We start from the raw sequence: 16,640 nt of genomic DNA on the forward strand, positions 1-16,640 counted from the left end.
ATAAGTGTGTGTGTTCTGTAAACTGTAGCATTGCAATAAAAAAAAAAAAAAAATAATAGGGGTGGTAGGAGAGGAAAAGATTAAAGTATTCAGTGAGAATCCACAAGGTCTTCTCTGAATAGTATTTTCTTCGTCGAGGAAGTGGGTCCCTTTAATTAAACCAGTGGTGGTACCCCTATATATATATATAATATATATATATATATATATATATATATATATATATATATATATATATATATATATATATATATATATATATATATATATATATATATATATATATATATATATTTTATTAAATATGACCGAAAAAGTAAGATTAATAATTCTAACACGAATTTTCTCAATCTTTCATACATTACGCTTCACTGTTGGAGGTAAATCAAAAATCACTTCTCCAAAATTCATTTTTATTTCTAGTCTGACGCGACACGGGTGCGTTTCGTAAAACTAATTACATTTTCAAAGACTTCACAAATACACAACTGATTAGAACTTACGTATCTCTGATTTTATATCTACATTTGAGTGAGGTGGGAGGGGTGATGTGGCATTAACACAAGACAGAACAAGAGGGGATATTAATAGGGTATTAAAAGTATCAACACAAGACAGAACAGAAACAATGGGTATTGAATAGAAGTGTTTGTAGAAAGCCTATTGGTCCATATTTCTTGATGCTTCTATATTGGAGCGGAGTCTTGAGGTGGGTAGAATATAGTTGTGCAATAATTGGCTGTTGATTGCTGGTGTTGACTTCTTGATGTGTAGTGCCTCGCAAACGTCAAGCCGCCTGCTATCGCTGTATCTATCGATGATTTCTGTGTTGTTTACTAGGATTTCTCTGGCGATGGTTTGGTTATGGGAAGAGATTATATGTTCCTTAATGGAGCCCTGTTGCTTATGCATCGTTAAACGCCTAGAAAGAGATGTTGTTGTCTTGCCTATATACTGGGTTTTTTGGAGCTTACAGTCCCCAAGTGGGCATTTGAAGGCATAGACGACGTTAGTCTCTTTTAAAGCGTTCTGTTTTGTGTCTGGAGAGTTTCTCATGAGTAGGCTGGCCGTTTTTCTGGTTTTATAGTAAATCGTCAGTTGTATCCTCTGATTTTTGTCTGTTGGGATTACGTTTCTATTAACAATATCTTTCAGGACCCTTTCCTCCGTTTTATGAGCTGTGGAAAAGAAGTTCCTGTAAAATAGTCTAATAGGGGGTATAGGTGTTGTGTTAGTTGTCTCTTCAGAGGTTGCATGGCTTTTCACTTTCCTTCTTATGATGTCTTCGATGAAACCATTGAAGCCATGCAACCTCTGAAGGGGCTCAACGTCACACATTTAGGGGATGCGGCTCCAACACTTAGCCTCGTTGTCACGTGCACACACCCACTCGAGCCACTGTGACTCCCCACTCTCTCCTTAGGTGATATTAGTATTACCTTCTACCCTGTCCACAGCAGTGGTTCTTGGTTCTTTCTCTTTCTCTCTCCTTCTGTATTATTTCATGGGAAGCCTCACTAGGACAAGGGCAAACACCAGCAAATTGGAATACATTTACTGGACAAAGCACATACACAATACATTCACACATATAATAATAATGAATCCTAAACTCTATACTATTACAATCAGGTTGCACTCCAACACCATCAGAACTCTATCGTCAGCCTATTAAGTGGTATCCTATCTCCTGGTTCACCACCTGATACTATCAACCTCCTCAAGTTGATCAAGTCTACATACACTGTTGCACCATCAGCAAGAGAATATATATATATATATATATATATATATATATATATATATATATATATATATATATATATATATATAAATATATATATATATATATATATATATATAAATGTGTACAAAGAAAATCAGCATGTGAATGCAATAACATATAACAGTATAAATGTTCCTTGATACACAACAATGATCAATCGATCACTCTATCAGTCCTAGAACACATACATCTGTAGGTAATCCAGCCTACGACTGTGACTCTAAACTTCAGTATAAAACACTCCTTGACATAAGAATGCAAACAATCACTCACCTCTCATTGCGCCTTGCACGCTAATGACAAACACTCTATCACCTCCCTACAAGTAATCATTTAGAACTCCCCTTCCACATTTGGAAGTTCACTACCCTGATATCTTCAGGTTCTTCCGGGTTTAACTACCAGGATCCTCTGCAGCTCCTCCAGGCTGCTACCATGAAGTTTCCTTGAGCAACTACGGTGCTTCACCCTTCTGCTAGGGTCCTCCACAGTTCTCTGGGCTGCTACACCATGAAGTTCCCTCGAGCAACTATGGTGCTTCACCACCTCTACAGAAGCGCGTGACACTCCTCTTCACTGCTTCTCCTCACAGCTCGAGGTCCTCTGCTCCACTACCTTGGAGTCTCATCAACTACTCCCTCTGTGCTGGCTTTGAAGTTCTCAGCAACTTCTTCCCCAAAGACAAACCTGCAACCCATCGACACTCGCAAAAAAATGTTTCCCCTTTAACACATAAACAAAAATAATCACACAATATGTTTGCCTCCAACCTCTATCTGTCCTCTACATACAGTGAGAGTGGACTCCCCTGTTGGGCGGGTCCATACTCCACCTCGCCCGGCGGCGGTCCTCACTCACGCTGGGAGGGTCATCCGCCGTCAGGAGCCGGGCTCCCTCAGTTGCCTGCCAGCGCTCAGAGGGGACGGACGTCGCTCCGTGTTCCTCCCTCTCCACTCTCTTATTTTAGGCTTTCTGCCTTATCAAAACATGTCTTACTTATAAATAAACATCGCTACTGTCGCTGGGCACACGACCAACTACAAGCAATCACTATGAACTGGCTTAAATCGTGCTTACCACAGATTGTCTAATCGAGGGCGTTATCCCTCTGACAGAGCTTGGTCAGGGCGCTTCCACGGCCCACAATAATGCCTCTGGGCGGTTTAATACTCTCCTCGTCGACAAGGACTTGAGACCACAACGTTCCCAGCTCGATTCTACAGCTGGCACGTCTACACACTTCTCTTCTCTTGGAGATATACCACTAGGGGTTCCTTTCTGTTGGGAGCTCAACGGAGCGAGGCTTTCCCCCTGCTATGTCTGGCCTCAAGTGAGGTCAGAGCCCTCCAGAAGCGAGCCTCACGTCTCCAGCAAAATGTCCACATCTCCTAGCCAGTCATTTATCTTTTTTCTTCTTCACTGCCCATAATCTTAAATTGTTATTTAAATCCAAGCAACTATTTTACATATGCGTTATCGCTTCTATATTTCTTAGACCTTCTGGTTAGGTCAGGCTTGCTGAATAACTCTCAAGGGGGGAGACTCGTTTCTCCTGTAGGCTGAGATCATAACACTGTATATATATATATATATATATATATATATATATATATATATATATATATATATATATATATATATATATATATATATATATATATATATATATAATATATATATATATATATATATATATATATATATATATATATATATATATATATATATATATATATATATATATATATATATATATATATGTCGTACCTAGTAGCCAGAACGCACTTCTCAGCCTACTATGCAATGCCTGATTTGCCTAATAAGCCAAGTTTTCATGAATTAATTGTTTTTCGACTACCTAACCTACAAAGATAGGTTAGGTTAGGTTAGGTAGGGTTGGTTAGGTTCGGTCATATATCTACGTTAATTTTAACTCCAATTAAAAAAAGTTGACCTTATACATAATGAAATGGGTAGCTTTATCATTTCATAAGAAAACCCTACCAAAACCCACCCTACCACAACCACTACCCACCCTACCCATCAACATTGGTGTTCCTCAGGGCAGCATACTTGGCCGTCTCCTCTTTCTCATCTACATTAATGACCTTCCAAATGCCTCGCAACACCTCAAACCAATTCTATTTGCTGAGGACACAACCTTCATTTACTCCAGTCCTGACCCCCTTGCTCTAAATGCCACAGTAAATACTGAGCTAGAGAAAGTCCATCTTTGGCTAACTGCCAACAAACTCACCCTTAACATTGACAAAACGTTTTATATTCTGTTTGGCAATAAATCCTCTAATCAGATAAATCTCAAAATAAACAATACCCAAATTTGTAACAAATTAGATGGCAAATTCCTTGGCGTTCTCATCGACCACAAGCTGAATTTCCAGGGACACATTCTAAATATATCAAAAAAAGTTTCAAAAACTGTTGGCATTCTTTCTAAGATCAGATATTATGTACCCCGCCCTGCCCTGGTTACTCTCTATTACTCCCTCATCTATCCATACCTCAACTATGGTATTTGTGCTTGGGGTTCTACTACCCAAAATCATTTACGTCCTCTAATTACCCAACACAAAGCTGCTATTAGGACAATATCCAACTCTGGCCCCAGACATCACTCGGTACCCTTACTCAAATCTCTGAATATGTTAGATATTAAGTCACTGCACATTCTCTCTTGTGTATTATACATATATAAAACGCTGAACTGTAATGCCAATCCTGACCTCAAAAGCTTCATTGAAGGTTGTAACAGAACCCATGAGCACCACTCCAGAAATAAATACAGTTTTGATATTCCTAGAGTACGACTTAATCAAACTAGAAATGCTCTACAAATCAAGGGACCCAGAATGTGGAATGACCTTCCCAACCATGTTAAAGACTACCTCTCTCAACCAGTTTAAGATAAAAACTAAACACTACCTAATAAATTCCCTGTAACCTACCTCACTCCTCTATTGTCAACCCATGTCTGTTATTTTTTTCTAATCAACACTGTCAACCTATTGTATTTGTGCTGCTTTTTCAGTCATGTTCCCCCTTTTTTTTTATCTTTATTTGTATTTGTTCTCAACACTTTTTATTCTTTATGCTCAATTAGTATTAAGTTCTAGATATTAATGTTTTTCTTGCCCGAAACGCATTGCGTAATAGTGGCTTTAGGCATTGTATGTACTAGCTCTATCTATATATCAATCCATTAATGTAACATCACTTGTATGTATGTACCTTACCTTTTGATATTCCTAGTTTATATGAATAAACATATTATTATTATTATTAAAAAAAAATTAAAGAAAATATATTATTTCAGGAAAACTTGGCTTATTAGGCAAATCGGGCCTTGCATAGTAGGCTGAGAAGTGCGTTCTGGCTACTAGGTACGACATATATATATATATATATATATATATATATATATATATATATATATATATATATATATATATATATATATATATATATATATATATATATATATATATTATTAAATATGACCGAAAAAGTAAGATTAATAATTCTAACACGAATTTTCTCAATCTTTCGTACATTTCTTTTCACTGTTGGAGGTAAATCAAAAATCAATTCTCCAAAATTCATTTTTATTTCTAGTCTGACGCGACACGAGCGCGTTTCGTAAAACTTATTACATTTTCAAAGACTTTAGTTTACAAATACACAACTGAATAGAACTTACGCATCTCCGATTTTATATCTACATTTGAGAGAGGTGGATGGGGTGAGGTGGCATTAATAGGGTATTAATTTCATCAACACAAGACAGAACAAGAGGTGGCATTAATAGGGTATTAATTTCATCTACACAAGACAGAACACGAAACAATGGGTATTGAATAGAAGTGATTGTAAAAAGCCTATTGGTCCATATTTCTTGATGCTTCTATATTGGAGCGGAGTCTTGAGGTGGGTAGAATATAGTTGTGCATTAATTGGCTGTTGATTGCAGGTGTTGACTTCTTGATGTGTAGTGCCTCGCAAACGTCAAGCCGCCTGCTATCGCTGTATCTATCGATGATTTCTGTGTTGTTTACTAGGATTTCTCTGGCGATGGTTTGGTTGTGGGAAGAGATTAAAACTAAAAATAAACATGGAACATAAAGGACGTGAGTAAACACTTAATACAAGAAATGCAATAATTAGATGACAATTTATTTTATTTTTATTTTTACATGCAGGCATGCAAATAAATACAATAAAACAACATAGGAACATATCAACAAAGCAAACAGGAAACCACTGGCCAGAAGGACCGACAGAAAAGTTCAACATTAAGTATAACTGGAGAAAACTCAAGAGAAACACAACATACATCAAGTCAAGATTATAACACAAAAAATAATGCAATGTAAACATGCAGGCACGCAAGCAAATAATGGCAAAGAAAACAAAACATAGGAACGGATTAAACAAATCAAACAGATTAGCACTGGCCTGAAGAACCGACAACAAAGCACAACATGAAGTACAATATGAAAGATAACAAAAGAAAATCAAAACATACAGCAAGACATTGAACAAAACACAAAACACAAAACAACACGTAAAGCAGAAACATAACACAAATACAAAATACAGGGCATATGTAAAACACAAAGTACCCACAAACCACAACCCAAGCACATGAACAAGATAGCGCACAAGAAACTACTGGCCTCGCAACAAACAACGGGAGAGGCACGAGCACATAAGGATAAGAAACACACACAAAAAACAACACATAATAGAGCAAGCAAGCAGCCAGAGGGGCACACAACACTACACAAAGTACATAAACAGGATATTAACGCATATACTTGCCCGGAAACCGGACCCTCGAGAACCGCACATTAAACGCTTCCCAGAGCAACCACCGCCGAGGGTTTTGCACATCTACTGGAGAAGTCATAACATCCGGAACCCCGGAAACAAACACCCGCAAACAGGGGATCCAGATGGTGTCTCTGACGAAGCGAGTGTCCACCACTCATCCCCACACGCAGGGAACCTGCTCACCAAGAAAGTTCTCCGGCTCGTCAGACAGCACTTACTCGGCAATCGTGCTCCAGTGACCCGGCGGCATCACAGACACCGGCAACACGTCCCCTAGGGCTCCAACGCGCATCCTTACAGGAACGAACTTGACAGAGGTAGGCAACACGTCTACACTCCACGGCTGCTAGTGCACAACTCCCATCCACAATTTTGTACATTTGGGAGGTCTTTCCATAATTTGGGACCCTTGATTTGCATTGCATTTCTGATTTGATTGAGTCTCACTCTAGAAATATCAAATAGATATTTGTTTCTCATGTGGTGACTGTGAGTTCTATTACAACCTTCTAGGAAATGTTATAGGACAGGATTAGTATTGCAGTTCAGAGTTTTCTAGATACAGAGTACACTTGAAGGTGTATGAAGTGATTTTAAATTTAATTGAAGTATTTTAAGAAGGGTGTTGAATGTTGTCTTTGAAATTTTTTATTATTCAAATTGTTAATTTATGTTGAGTAATAACGAGTCGATTGTTATTTTGGGTTCTGGATCACCAAGCATCGAGGAATTTTCCATCTGCTGTGCTTTAAATTTCAGTATTGTTAATTCTTTAATCAATAGGATCAATTGACTTGTTTTTAAACAATGTGTAATATGTTTTGTAAATGTTAACATTCAGTTTGTTAGTCAGCCATAAATTAACTGTTTTAGCTCAGTATTTGATGTGTCAGATGGTATAAGTGGGTTACATTAGAGAAAAAGAAGATTGTGTCATTAGCGAATATAACTGGCTTCATTTTTTTAGTTGCATTGCGTCAGTCTCATGTAAGTGAGAAAGAATAGTGGACCAGGTATACTGTTCTGTGGAACACCAATGTTAACTGAAAGTGTGAGAGAAGCAGCATCGTTCACAGAAACATACTGCTGCCTCTCAATGAAGTAAGATTGCACGTATTGGAGGGAGGGACCTCTGACGCCATAGTGTGCCAGTTTGAGGTGATGGTTATTACGGTTAAGTGTGCCAAAGGCTTTACTGGGTACTGATTTTTGTCAAGCATGTTAATTACAGCATTTATATTGGTCTAGAGTATTTTATTTCAGTAAGCTCACCACTTTTATTGACTGAGGTTACTGTAGCATTTTTGAGAATATCAAGGAAGGTTCAGAGTTCAAGTAATTTGTTGTAATGTAATGGACCGGATCTTTAAAACGCTTAGGGCTTTTTTATAAATTAGCGGTGGCCTAACAAGAAGGTAACTTGACGTAGTTCTAAGTGACAGTATAATATAACTGTAACCCAAAAAGTTTGTTGGGGGATAGATATATAGACTGAGATAGCTGGCCGATAGATAGCCTTTAACATGGGTTATGATGCTTGGATCTCATTTTCATGGAATATATCCTGGTTGAGAGGAAACTGTTGGAATCAGTAGCAGTTGCAGCAGCTAACAGCATCAGCAGTTAGGAATATAAGTTGTTTATTCCAGTTCAAATCTGATCCCAATATTTGGGAAATGATATTCTGTGTTTGATTATATTACCCTTATTTGATTAAGTATATTTCAACCTATACTCCTGTACAAATAGTAGTTTTTGTAACTATATGTACCATAGAACATAGATTGACGTACTTAACAACTAAGTTGCAGAATTTTTTACTGTTCACTTCATTGAATCCGAAATAAAATGAGGCTAAAAAACAAACATAAACATTCTTAGGGCAGGTACAGCACACATGCACTATATTAGGCCTCAGATATCGTGTATTAGGCCTAGGAAGGTTAGGTTGGGTTAGGTTAGTTTGCTTTGTCTTTGCATCAGAAATAGAAAATCTTTTCCGGTTTGTCCAAATTCAATAGTACGAATTTTTACTTTCAAATATCCTTGTACGTTGGTGCGTACATATGTCTAATTACCTTGTACTATGGTCCTCATCGTTACTATAGGTACATCCAAAACAAGAGAACGGGCTTGTATATTTTCATAGTAGCTTGTTTTGATGATTTATATTATCTAAACAACGGCCTTGATTGGCCGAAACGTTCATCTCTCTTTCTCATTTCTCTGTGGATTTTCCGCATATTATCTTAGATAACTTTGAAGAGAATGACTCTTGATAATTCTTTGGAACTGACCGCTATCTTGTATTTCTTATCTTATTTGCGCACTTTGTTGATTGACTTATGGATATCATCCATGGGTTATTTATCCTTTTGGTTGTGAATTATTTAGTGAGCAAGGAACAGCGAATATTACAGAGGCCCAGAGTTTTGTGGATAAATGTTTCTACACCGAGGTTGATGGTTGGGTTTTACAGAGTTCAGTCTCCTATTTATGTTTCCAGCATCAGCAACACAGTTGTTTATGGAAGTTTCATTATGCAGTCTGAAATTAATCTTTATGTCTAAGTGAGGTTGCTAATGTTGGATGACACGTGGGGAAAAGACCTGTGGTACCAATTGTGGTCATCCCAGAGGTTAGTGGAGAGGTTAGGTTTGTCTGCATGTAGTCAGGGATGGAGGCCCTCATGCAGGACTAGTAATCAACATTCAAGAGGACATACCAGATCAGGAATCTGGTAACTAGTGAGACATGAGGCTTATTAGGGTCAATATTAACATTTCCAGTTAGTATTAGCTCCATTTTTGTTTCGTTGCTTAAATTAATATTAAATTTCTGATGTTAACTTAAATTTCAGTTAGAACTGTGTTAGGAATTCTGTATACAGTCCTAGTGTTTAGTTCGTTTACGAACCCTTGATGTTGACCTGCGAAAATACACACTTCCCACAAGTGTCTCTTTTTGTGATAACTTTAGATCATTTGCAGCAGCCCCTGTCATAACTTCCAAACCAGCCACACACCAGTCACACTCCATTCACACACCAGTCACTCTCCATCAACACACCGTTGATGGAGAGTAAATATATATATATATATATATATATATATATATATATATATATATATATATATATATATATATATATATATATATATATATATATATATTATTAAATATGACCGAAAAAGTAAGATTAATAATTCTAACACGAATTTTCTCAATCTTTCGTACATTACGCTTCACTGTTGGAGGTAAATCAAAAATCACTTCTCCAAAATTCATTTTTATTTCTAGTCTGACGCGACACGGGCGCGTTTCGTAAAACTTATTACATTTTCAAAGACTTCACAAATACACAACTGATTAGAACTTACGTCTCTCTGATATTATATCTACATTTGAGTGAGGTGGGAAGGGTGATGTGGCATTAACACAAGACAGAACAGGAGGGGATATTAATAGGGTATTAAAAGTATCAACACAAGACAGAACAGAAACAATGGGTATTGAATAGAAGTGTTTGTAGAAAGCCTATTGGTCCATATTTCTTGATGCTTCTATATTGGAGCGGAGTCTTGAGGTGGGTAGAATATAGTTGTGCAATAATTGGCTGTTGATTGCTGGTGTTGACTTCTTGATGTGTAGTGCCTCGCAAACGTCAAGCCGCCTGCTATCGCTGTATCTATCGATGATTTCTGTGTTGTTTACTAGGATTTCTCTGGCGATGGTTTGGTTATGGGAAGAGATTATATGTTCCTTAATGGAGCCCTGTTGCTTATGCATCGTTAAACGCCTAGAAAGAGATGTTGTTGTCTTGCCTATATACTGGGTTTTTTGGAGCTTACAGTCCCCAAGTGGGCATTTGAAGGCATAGACGACGTTAGTCTCTTTTAAAGCGTTCTGTTTTGTGTCTGGAGAGTTTCTCATGAGTAGGCTGGCCGTTTTTCTGGTTTTATAGTAAATCGTCAGTTGTATCCTCTGATTTTTGTCTGTAGGGATAACGTTTCTATTAACAATATCTTTCAGGACCCTTTCCTCCGTTTTATGAGCTGTGGAAAAGAAGTTCCTGTAAAATAGTCTAATAGGGGGTATAGGTGTTGTGTTAGTTGTCTCTTCAGAGGTTGCATGGCTTTTCACTTTCCTTCTTATGATGTCTTCGATGAAACCATTGGAGAAGCCGTTATTGACTAGGACCTGCCTTACCCTACAGAGTTCTTCGTCGACTTGCTTCCATTCTGAGCTGTGGCTGAGAGCACGGTCGACGTATGCGTTAACAACACTCCTCTTGTACCTGTCGGGGCAGTCGCTGTTGGCATTTAGGCACATTCCTATGTTTGTTTCCTTAGTGTAGACTGCAGTGTGGAAACCTCCGCCCTTTTCCATGACTGTTACATCTAGAAAAGGCAGCTTCCCATCCTTTTCCGTCTCGTAAGTGAAACGCAGCACGGAACTCTGCTCAAATGCCTCCTTCAGCTCCTGCAGATGTCTGACATCAGGTACCTGTGTAAAAATGTCGTCAACATACCTGCAGTATATGGCCGGTTTCAAGTTCATGTCGACTAAGACTTTTTGCTCGATGGTACCCATGTAGAAGTTTGCAAACAGGACACCTAGGGGAGAACCCATGGCGACCCCATCTACTTGCTTATACATGTGCCCAACCGGGCTCAAGAAGGGTGCCTCTTTAGTACAAGCTTGGAGTAGTTTCCTCAGAATACTTTCTGGCATGTCAAGAGGAGTACAGGCTGGATCACGATACACTCTGTCGGCTATCATTCCGATTGTCTCATCCACAGGTACGTTGGTAAACAGCGATTCTACGTCCAACGAGGCTCTTATCCCTGTGGCCCGTGTGCCCCGCAGTAAGTCCACAAATTCCTTTGGAGACTTCAGGCTGAAGGCGCAAGGAACATAAGGAGTCAGCAGGCCGTTGAGTCGCTTCGCCAGTCTGTACGTGGGTGTGGGTATCTGGCTAATGATTGGCCGAAGTGGGTTTCCAGGCTTGTGCGTCTTGACATTTCCATACGCATATCCAGGTTTATATTCCCCAATGATCTTTGGCAGGTGGAGTCCGGATTTCTTGGCGTTCACAGTTTCGATCAGTTTGTTGACCTTTGCTTTTAATTCGGCTGTAGTGTCCTTCGTTACCCTTTGGAACTTAGTTTGGTCAGAGAGTATGATGTTCATTTTCGCCAGATATTCGTCTTTTTTAAGAATGACATATATTGGCGACTTGTCACCTCTCCTGACAACTATCTCCTTGTTCTCACGAAGGCTTTTAGCTGCCGCTTTAAGCTCGGGGGACAGTATGGTGTCCGGATACTATGGTCGATGTTGCTATTTCTCCACTCGTTTGTAGCATGAAGTAGTTGCGTTTTGTTGTCTTTGATTTCATTCTCTGCCTTGTATATCTGATCACGAATCAGATCCTGGCGATATTTTATCGTGAAGGCTTGATTCCTTGCTGCTGGGTCGTGCACTTTAATATTAGTATATTTTGGTAGCTGTCTTTCCTGTAGACATATATTATTAAATATGACCGAAAAAGTAAGATTAATAATTCTAACACGAATTTTCTCAATCTTTCGTACATTACGCTTCACTGTTGGAGGTAAATCAAAAATCACTTCTCCAAAATTCATTTTTATTTCTAGTCTGACGCGACACGGGCGCGTTTCGTAAAACTTATTACATTTTCAAAGACTTCACAAATACACAACTGATTAGAACTTACAAACGAGTGGAGAAATAGCAACATCGACCATAGTATCCGTACCCGCATTGAACAACACCTCGACATCCTCACAGACCAACATCACCTCAGCACTGAAACAAGGATTATCAAGAAACTAACAACATTATATGGAGGACCTATGGCAATTCCACGACCAAGAGATGGCTTCCTGAACCTTGCAGGAATTAACCTCACTGAGGACCAAGTCACTCTCCTAAATCTGGGCATAAACTGTCATGTTATGTCCAGACCGAGTGAAATGGCCCGGAAAGTAGAGTTGGAAATTCTGTTGGACGACATATTCGACCTCGAGACACAAAAGAAAGTCACTACCAAAGATACCTTACAAGCAGAACTTATTGCAGAAGGAGGAAAGAATCGAGGCAACTACAGAAGCACCATACTGTCCCCCGAGCTTAAAGCGGCAGCTAAAAGCCTTCGTGAGAACAAGGAGATAGTTGTCAGGAGAGGTGACAAGTCGCCAATATATGTCATTCTTAAAAAAGACGAATATCTGGCGAAAATGAACATCATACTCTCTGACCAAACTAAGTTCCAAAGGGTAACGAAGGACACTACAGCCGAATTAAAAGCAAAGGTCAACAAACTGATCGAAACTGTGAACGCCAAGAAATCCGGACTCCACCTGCCAAAGATCATTGGGGAATATAAACCTGGATATGCGTATGGAAATGTCAAGACGCACAAGCCTGGAAACCCACTTCGGCCAATCATTAGCCAGATACCCACACCCACGTACAGACTGTCGAAGCGACTCAACGGCCTGCTGACTCCTTATGTTCCTTGCACCTTCAGCCTGAAGTCTCCAAAGGAATTTGTGGACTTACTGCGGGGCACACGGGCCACAGGGATAAGAGCCTCGTTGGACGTAGAATCGCTGTTTACCAACGTACCTGTGGATGAGACAATCGGAATGATAGCCGACAGAGTGTATCGTGATCCAGCCTGTACTCCTCTTGACATGCCAGAAAGTATTCTGAGGAAACTACTCCAAGCTTGTACTAAAGAGGCACCCTTCTTGAGCCCGGTTGGGCACATGTATAAGCAAGTAGATGGGGTCGCCATGGGTTCTCCCCTAGGTGTCCTGTTTGCAAACTTCTACATGGGTACCATCGAGCAAAAAGTCTTAGTCGACATGAACTTGAAACCGGCCATATACTGCAGGTATGTTGACGACATTTTTACACAGGTACCTGATGTCAGACATCTGCAGGAGCTGAAGGAGGCATTTGAGCAGAGTTCCGTGCTGCGTTTCACTTACGAGACGGAAAAGGATGGGAAGCTGCCTTTTCTAGATGTAACAGTCATGGAAAAGGGCGGAGGTTTCCACACTGCAGTCTACACTAAGGAAACAAACATAGGAATGTGCCTAAATGCCAACAGCGACTGCCCCGACAGGTACAAGAGGAGTGTTGTTAACGCATACGTCGACCGTGCTCTCAGCCACAGCTCAGAATGGAAGCAAGTCGACGAAGAACTCTGTAGGGTAAGGCAGGTCCTAGTCAATAACGGCTTCTCCAATGGTTTCATCGAAGACATCATAAGAAGGAAAGTGAAAAGCCATGCAACCTCTGAAGAGACAACTAACACAACACCTATACCCCCTATTAGACTATTTTACAGGAACTTCTTTTCCACAGCTCATAAAACGGAGGAAAGGGTCCTGAAAGATATTGTTAATAGAAACGTTATCCCTACAGACAAAAATCAGAGGATACAACTGACGATTTACTATAAAACCAGAAAAACGGCCAGCCTACTCATGAGAAACTCTCCAGACACAAAACAGAACGCTTTAAAAGAGACTAACGTCGTCTATGCCTTCAAATGCCCACTTGGGGACTGTAAGCTCCAAAAAACCCAGTATATAGGCAAGACAACAACATCTCTTTCTAGGCGTTTAACGATGCATAAGCAACAGGGCTCCATTAAGGAACATATAATCTCTTCCCATAACCAAACCATCGCCAGAGAAATCCTAGTAAACAACACAGAAATCATCGATAGATACAGCGATAGCAGGCGGCTTGACGTTTGCGAGGCACTACACATCAAGAAGTCAACACCAGCAATCAACAGCCAATTATTGCACAACTATATTCTACCCACCTCAAGACTCCGCTCCAATATAGAAGCATCAAGAAATATGGACCAATAGGCTTTCTACAAACACTTCTATTCAATACCCATTGTTTCTGTTCTGTCTTGTGTTGATACTTTTAATACCCTATTAATATCCCCTCCTGTTCTGTCTTGTGTTAATGCCACATCACCCTTCCCACCTCACTCAAATGTAGATATAATATCAGAGAGACGTAAGTTCTAATCAGTTGTGTATTTGTGAAGTCTTTGAAAATGTAATAAGTTTTACGAAACGCGCCCGTGTCGCGTCAGACTAGAAATAAAAATGAATTTTGGAGAAGTGATTTTTTATTTACCTCCAACAGTGAAGCGTAATGTACGAAAGATTGAGAAAATTCGTGTTAGAATTATTAATCTTACTTTTTCGGTCATATTTAATAATATATGTCTACAGGAAAGACTGCTACCAAAATATACTAATATATATATATATATATATATATATATATATATATATATATATATATATATATATATATATATATATATATATATATATATATATATATATATATATATATATATATATGTCGTACCTAGTGGCCCGATTAATTAACCTTAACCTTTTAATACATTATATTACTCTATGATCTGTAATGTTCCATGAAAATGTTGAGGAAGAGTCCAGTTGCTTCTCTAAACTACACCCTGTATTTCCGTTCTGTTATTAAAGTAAATAAACTGTTGCTTGAACTACAGACCCTACAGGCTTGAACTTGACTATTGTAATAGTCAATGTCTGTCATCCTTAATTAAATTAAGTGTCACCTATAATTGAATTCATCTGTTATTTTTCTTGAACTTCACAAATTTTATGTTCTTCCAACATATTTTAAGTTTTGCGGGAAACGTTTTGTGTAATAGTGGCTTCATTAGTTCATGCAACTCCTGTCCCAACAGTTGTACATTACTCTTATGTTTTTGTACACACATGCTTGTGAATACACATTTGTATTTAAACAATTTAATCATATAGAAATTATCAAAAGACCATCAAGGAAAACACAGTTAAGAGTGAGCTGCCATCAGACAGCAGCAGTAACCAGAACCAACTAGCAAACTGCAGTAACCACAACCCACCAGCAAACAGCAGTAACCACAAACCACCAGAAGACAGCAGTAACCACAACCCTCCAGCAGACAGCAGGAACCACAACCCACCAGCAGACACCTGTAACCACAACCCACCAGCAGACAGCAGTAACCACAACCCACCAGTAGACAGCAGTAAACACAACCCTCCAGCAGACAGCAGTAACCACAACCAACCAGTAGACACCTGTTACCACAACCCACCAGCAGACACCAGTAACCACAGCCCACCAGCAGACAGCAGTAACCACAACCCACCAGCAGACACTTGTAACCACAACCAACCAGTAGACACCTGTTACCACAACCCACCAGCAGACACCAGTAACCACAGCCCACTAGCAGACAGCAGTAACCACAACCCACCAGCAGACACCAGTAACCACAGCCCACCAGCAGACAGCAGTAACCACAACCCACCAGCAGACACCAGTAACTAAAACCCACCATCAGAAAGCAGTAACCACAGTCAGTGGACAAACGTTGAGGTTATTCAAAACGATGCAATGCAAGTCATAACCAGAGCTTCCAGATGAACTAAAATACTGATCTTAAGACTAGAAACCAAGCTAATGTCGATTGAAATAAGGGTATAAGGGATTGCTGCGTGAATGCTGACCAAAATATTGACTAGACCAAGAATCAGTTCACTCAAAGATATAATCACTGGAGCACTAACTCTGGACAGAAGAGCCTCCAATAGCAACAGGTGACCCCCATTGTGCGATAGATACCATCAATACATTCGATATAACAAACACAATAACTGAGAGGGGTGTCGACGAAATACATGCAGACTTTTTTATGCAAGCTCCTTGGGAATCGCTGCCAGCAGACTTTAAGATTATATCTCTTGAAGGAAAAAGGAACCAGACTAATCATCACATGTTACGTAACATTGCACAGAGGCATATCAAAGCAAACTTGGCATCTGACAGCTTCACATACTTCACAGATGGATCAGTAGACCAGCACAGACAAGAAACCGGAGCTGCAGGAAACTCTGTA

At 39.3% G+C, this 16,640-nt stretch overlaps 2 protein-coding genes across 3 annotated transcripts in view; one reads left to right on the top strand and one right to left on the bottom strand.

Annotated features, from left to right (window-relative positions):
* Nucleotides 1–16,640, bottom strand: part of LOC123759118 (tripartite motif-containing protein 59) — a 95,563-nt gene that overhangs the window by 77,747 nt on the left and 1,176 nt on the right. The window lies entirely within an intron of this gene.
* Nucleotides 6,760–16,072, top strand: LOC138365086 (uncharacterized). The gene is made up of 3 exons (XM_069325196.1): nt 6,760–6,839; nt 7,531–7,624; nt 15,530–16,072. The coding sequence occupies exons 1-3, from the start codon at nt 6,760–6,762 to the stop codon at nt 16,070–16,072; spliced, it is 717 nt and encodes a 238-aa protein (XP_069181297.1).

This window comes from Procambarus clarkii, chromosome 15 (assembly GCF_040958095.1).
Source record: "Procambarus clarkii isolate CNS0578487 chromosome 15, FALCON_Pclarkii_2.0, whole genome shotgun sequence".
NCBI lineage: Eukaryota > Metazoa > Arthropoda > Malacostraca > Decapoda > Cambaridae > Procambarus > Procambarus clarkii.

Bases quoted from the DNA above. Each gene is read 5' to 3' on its own strand.
- LOC138365086 (XM_069325196.1), top strand. From the start codon at position 6,760: ATGGTGTCTCTGACGAAGCGAGTGTCCACCACTCATCCCCACACGCAG. The intron at 6,840-7,530 runs GTCAGACAGCAC...TTGATGTGTCAG, and splicing joins CCAAGAAAGTTCTCCGGCTC to ATGGTATAAGTGGGTTACAT. The intron at 7,625-15,529 runs GTAAGTGAGAAA...AATTATCAAAAG, and splicing joins TTGCATTGCGTCAGTCTCAT to ACCATCAAGGAAAACACAGT.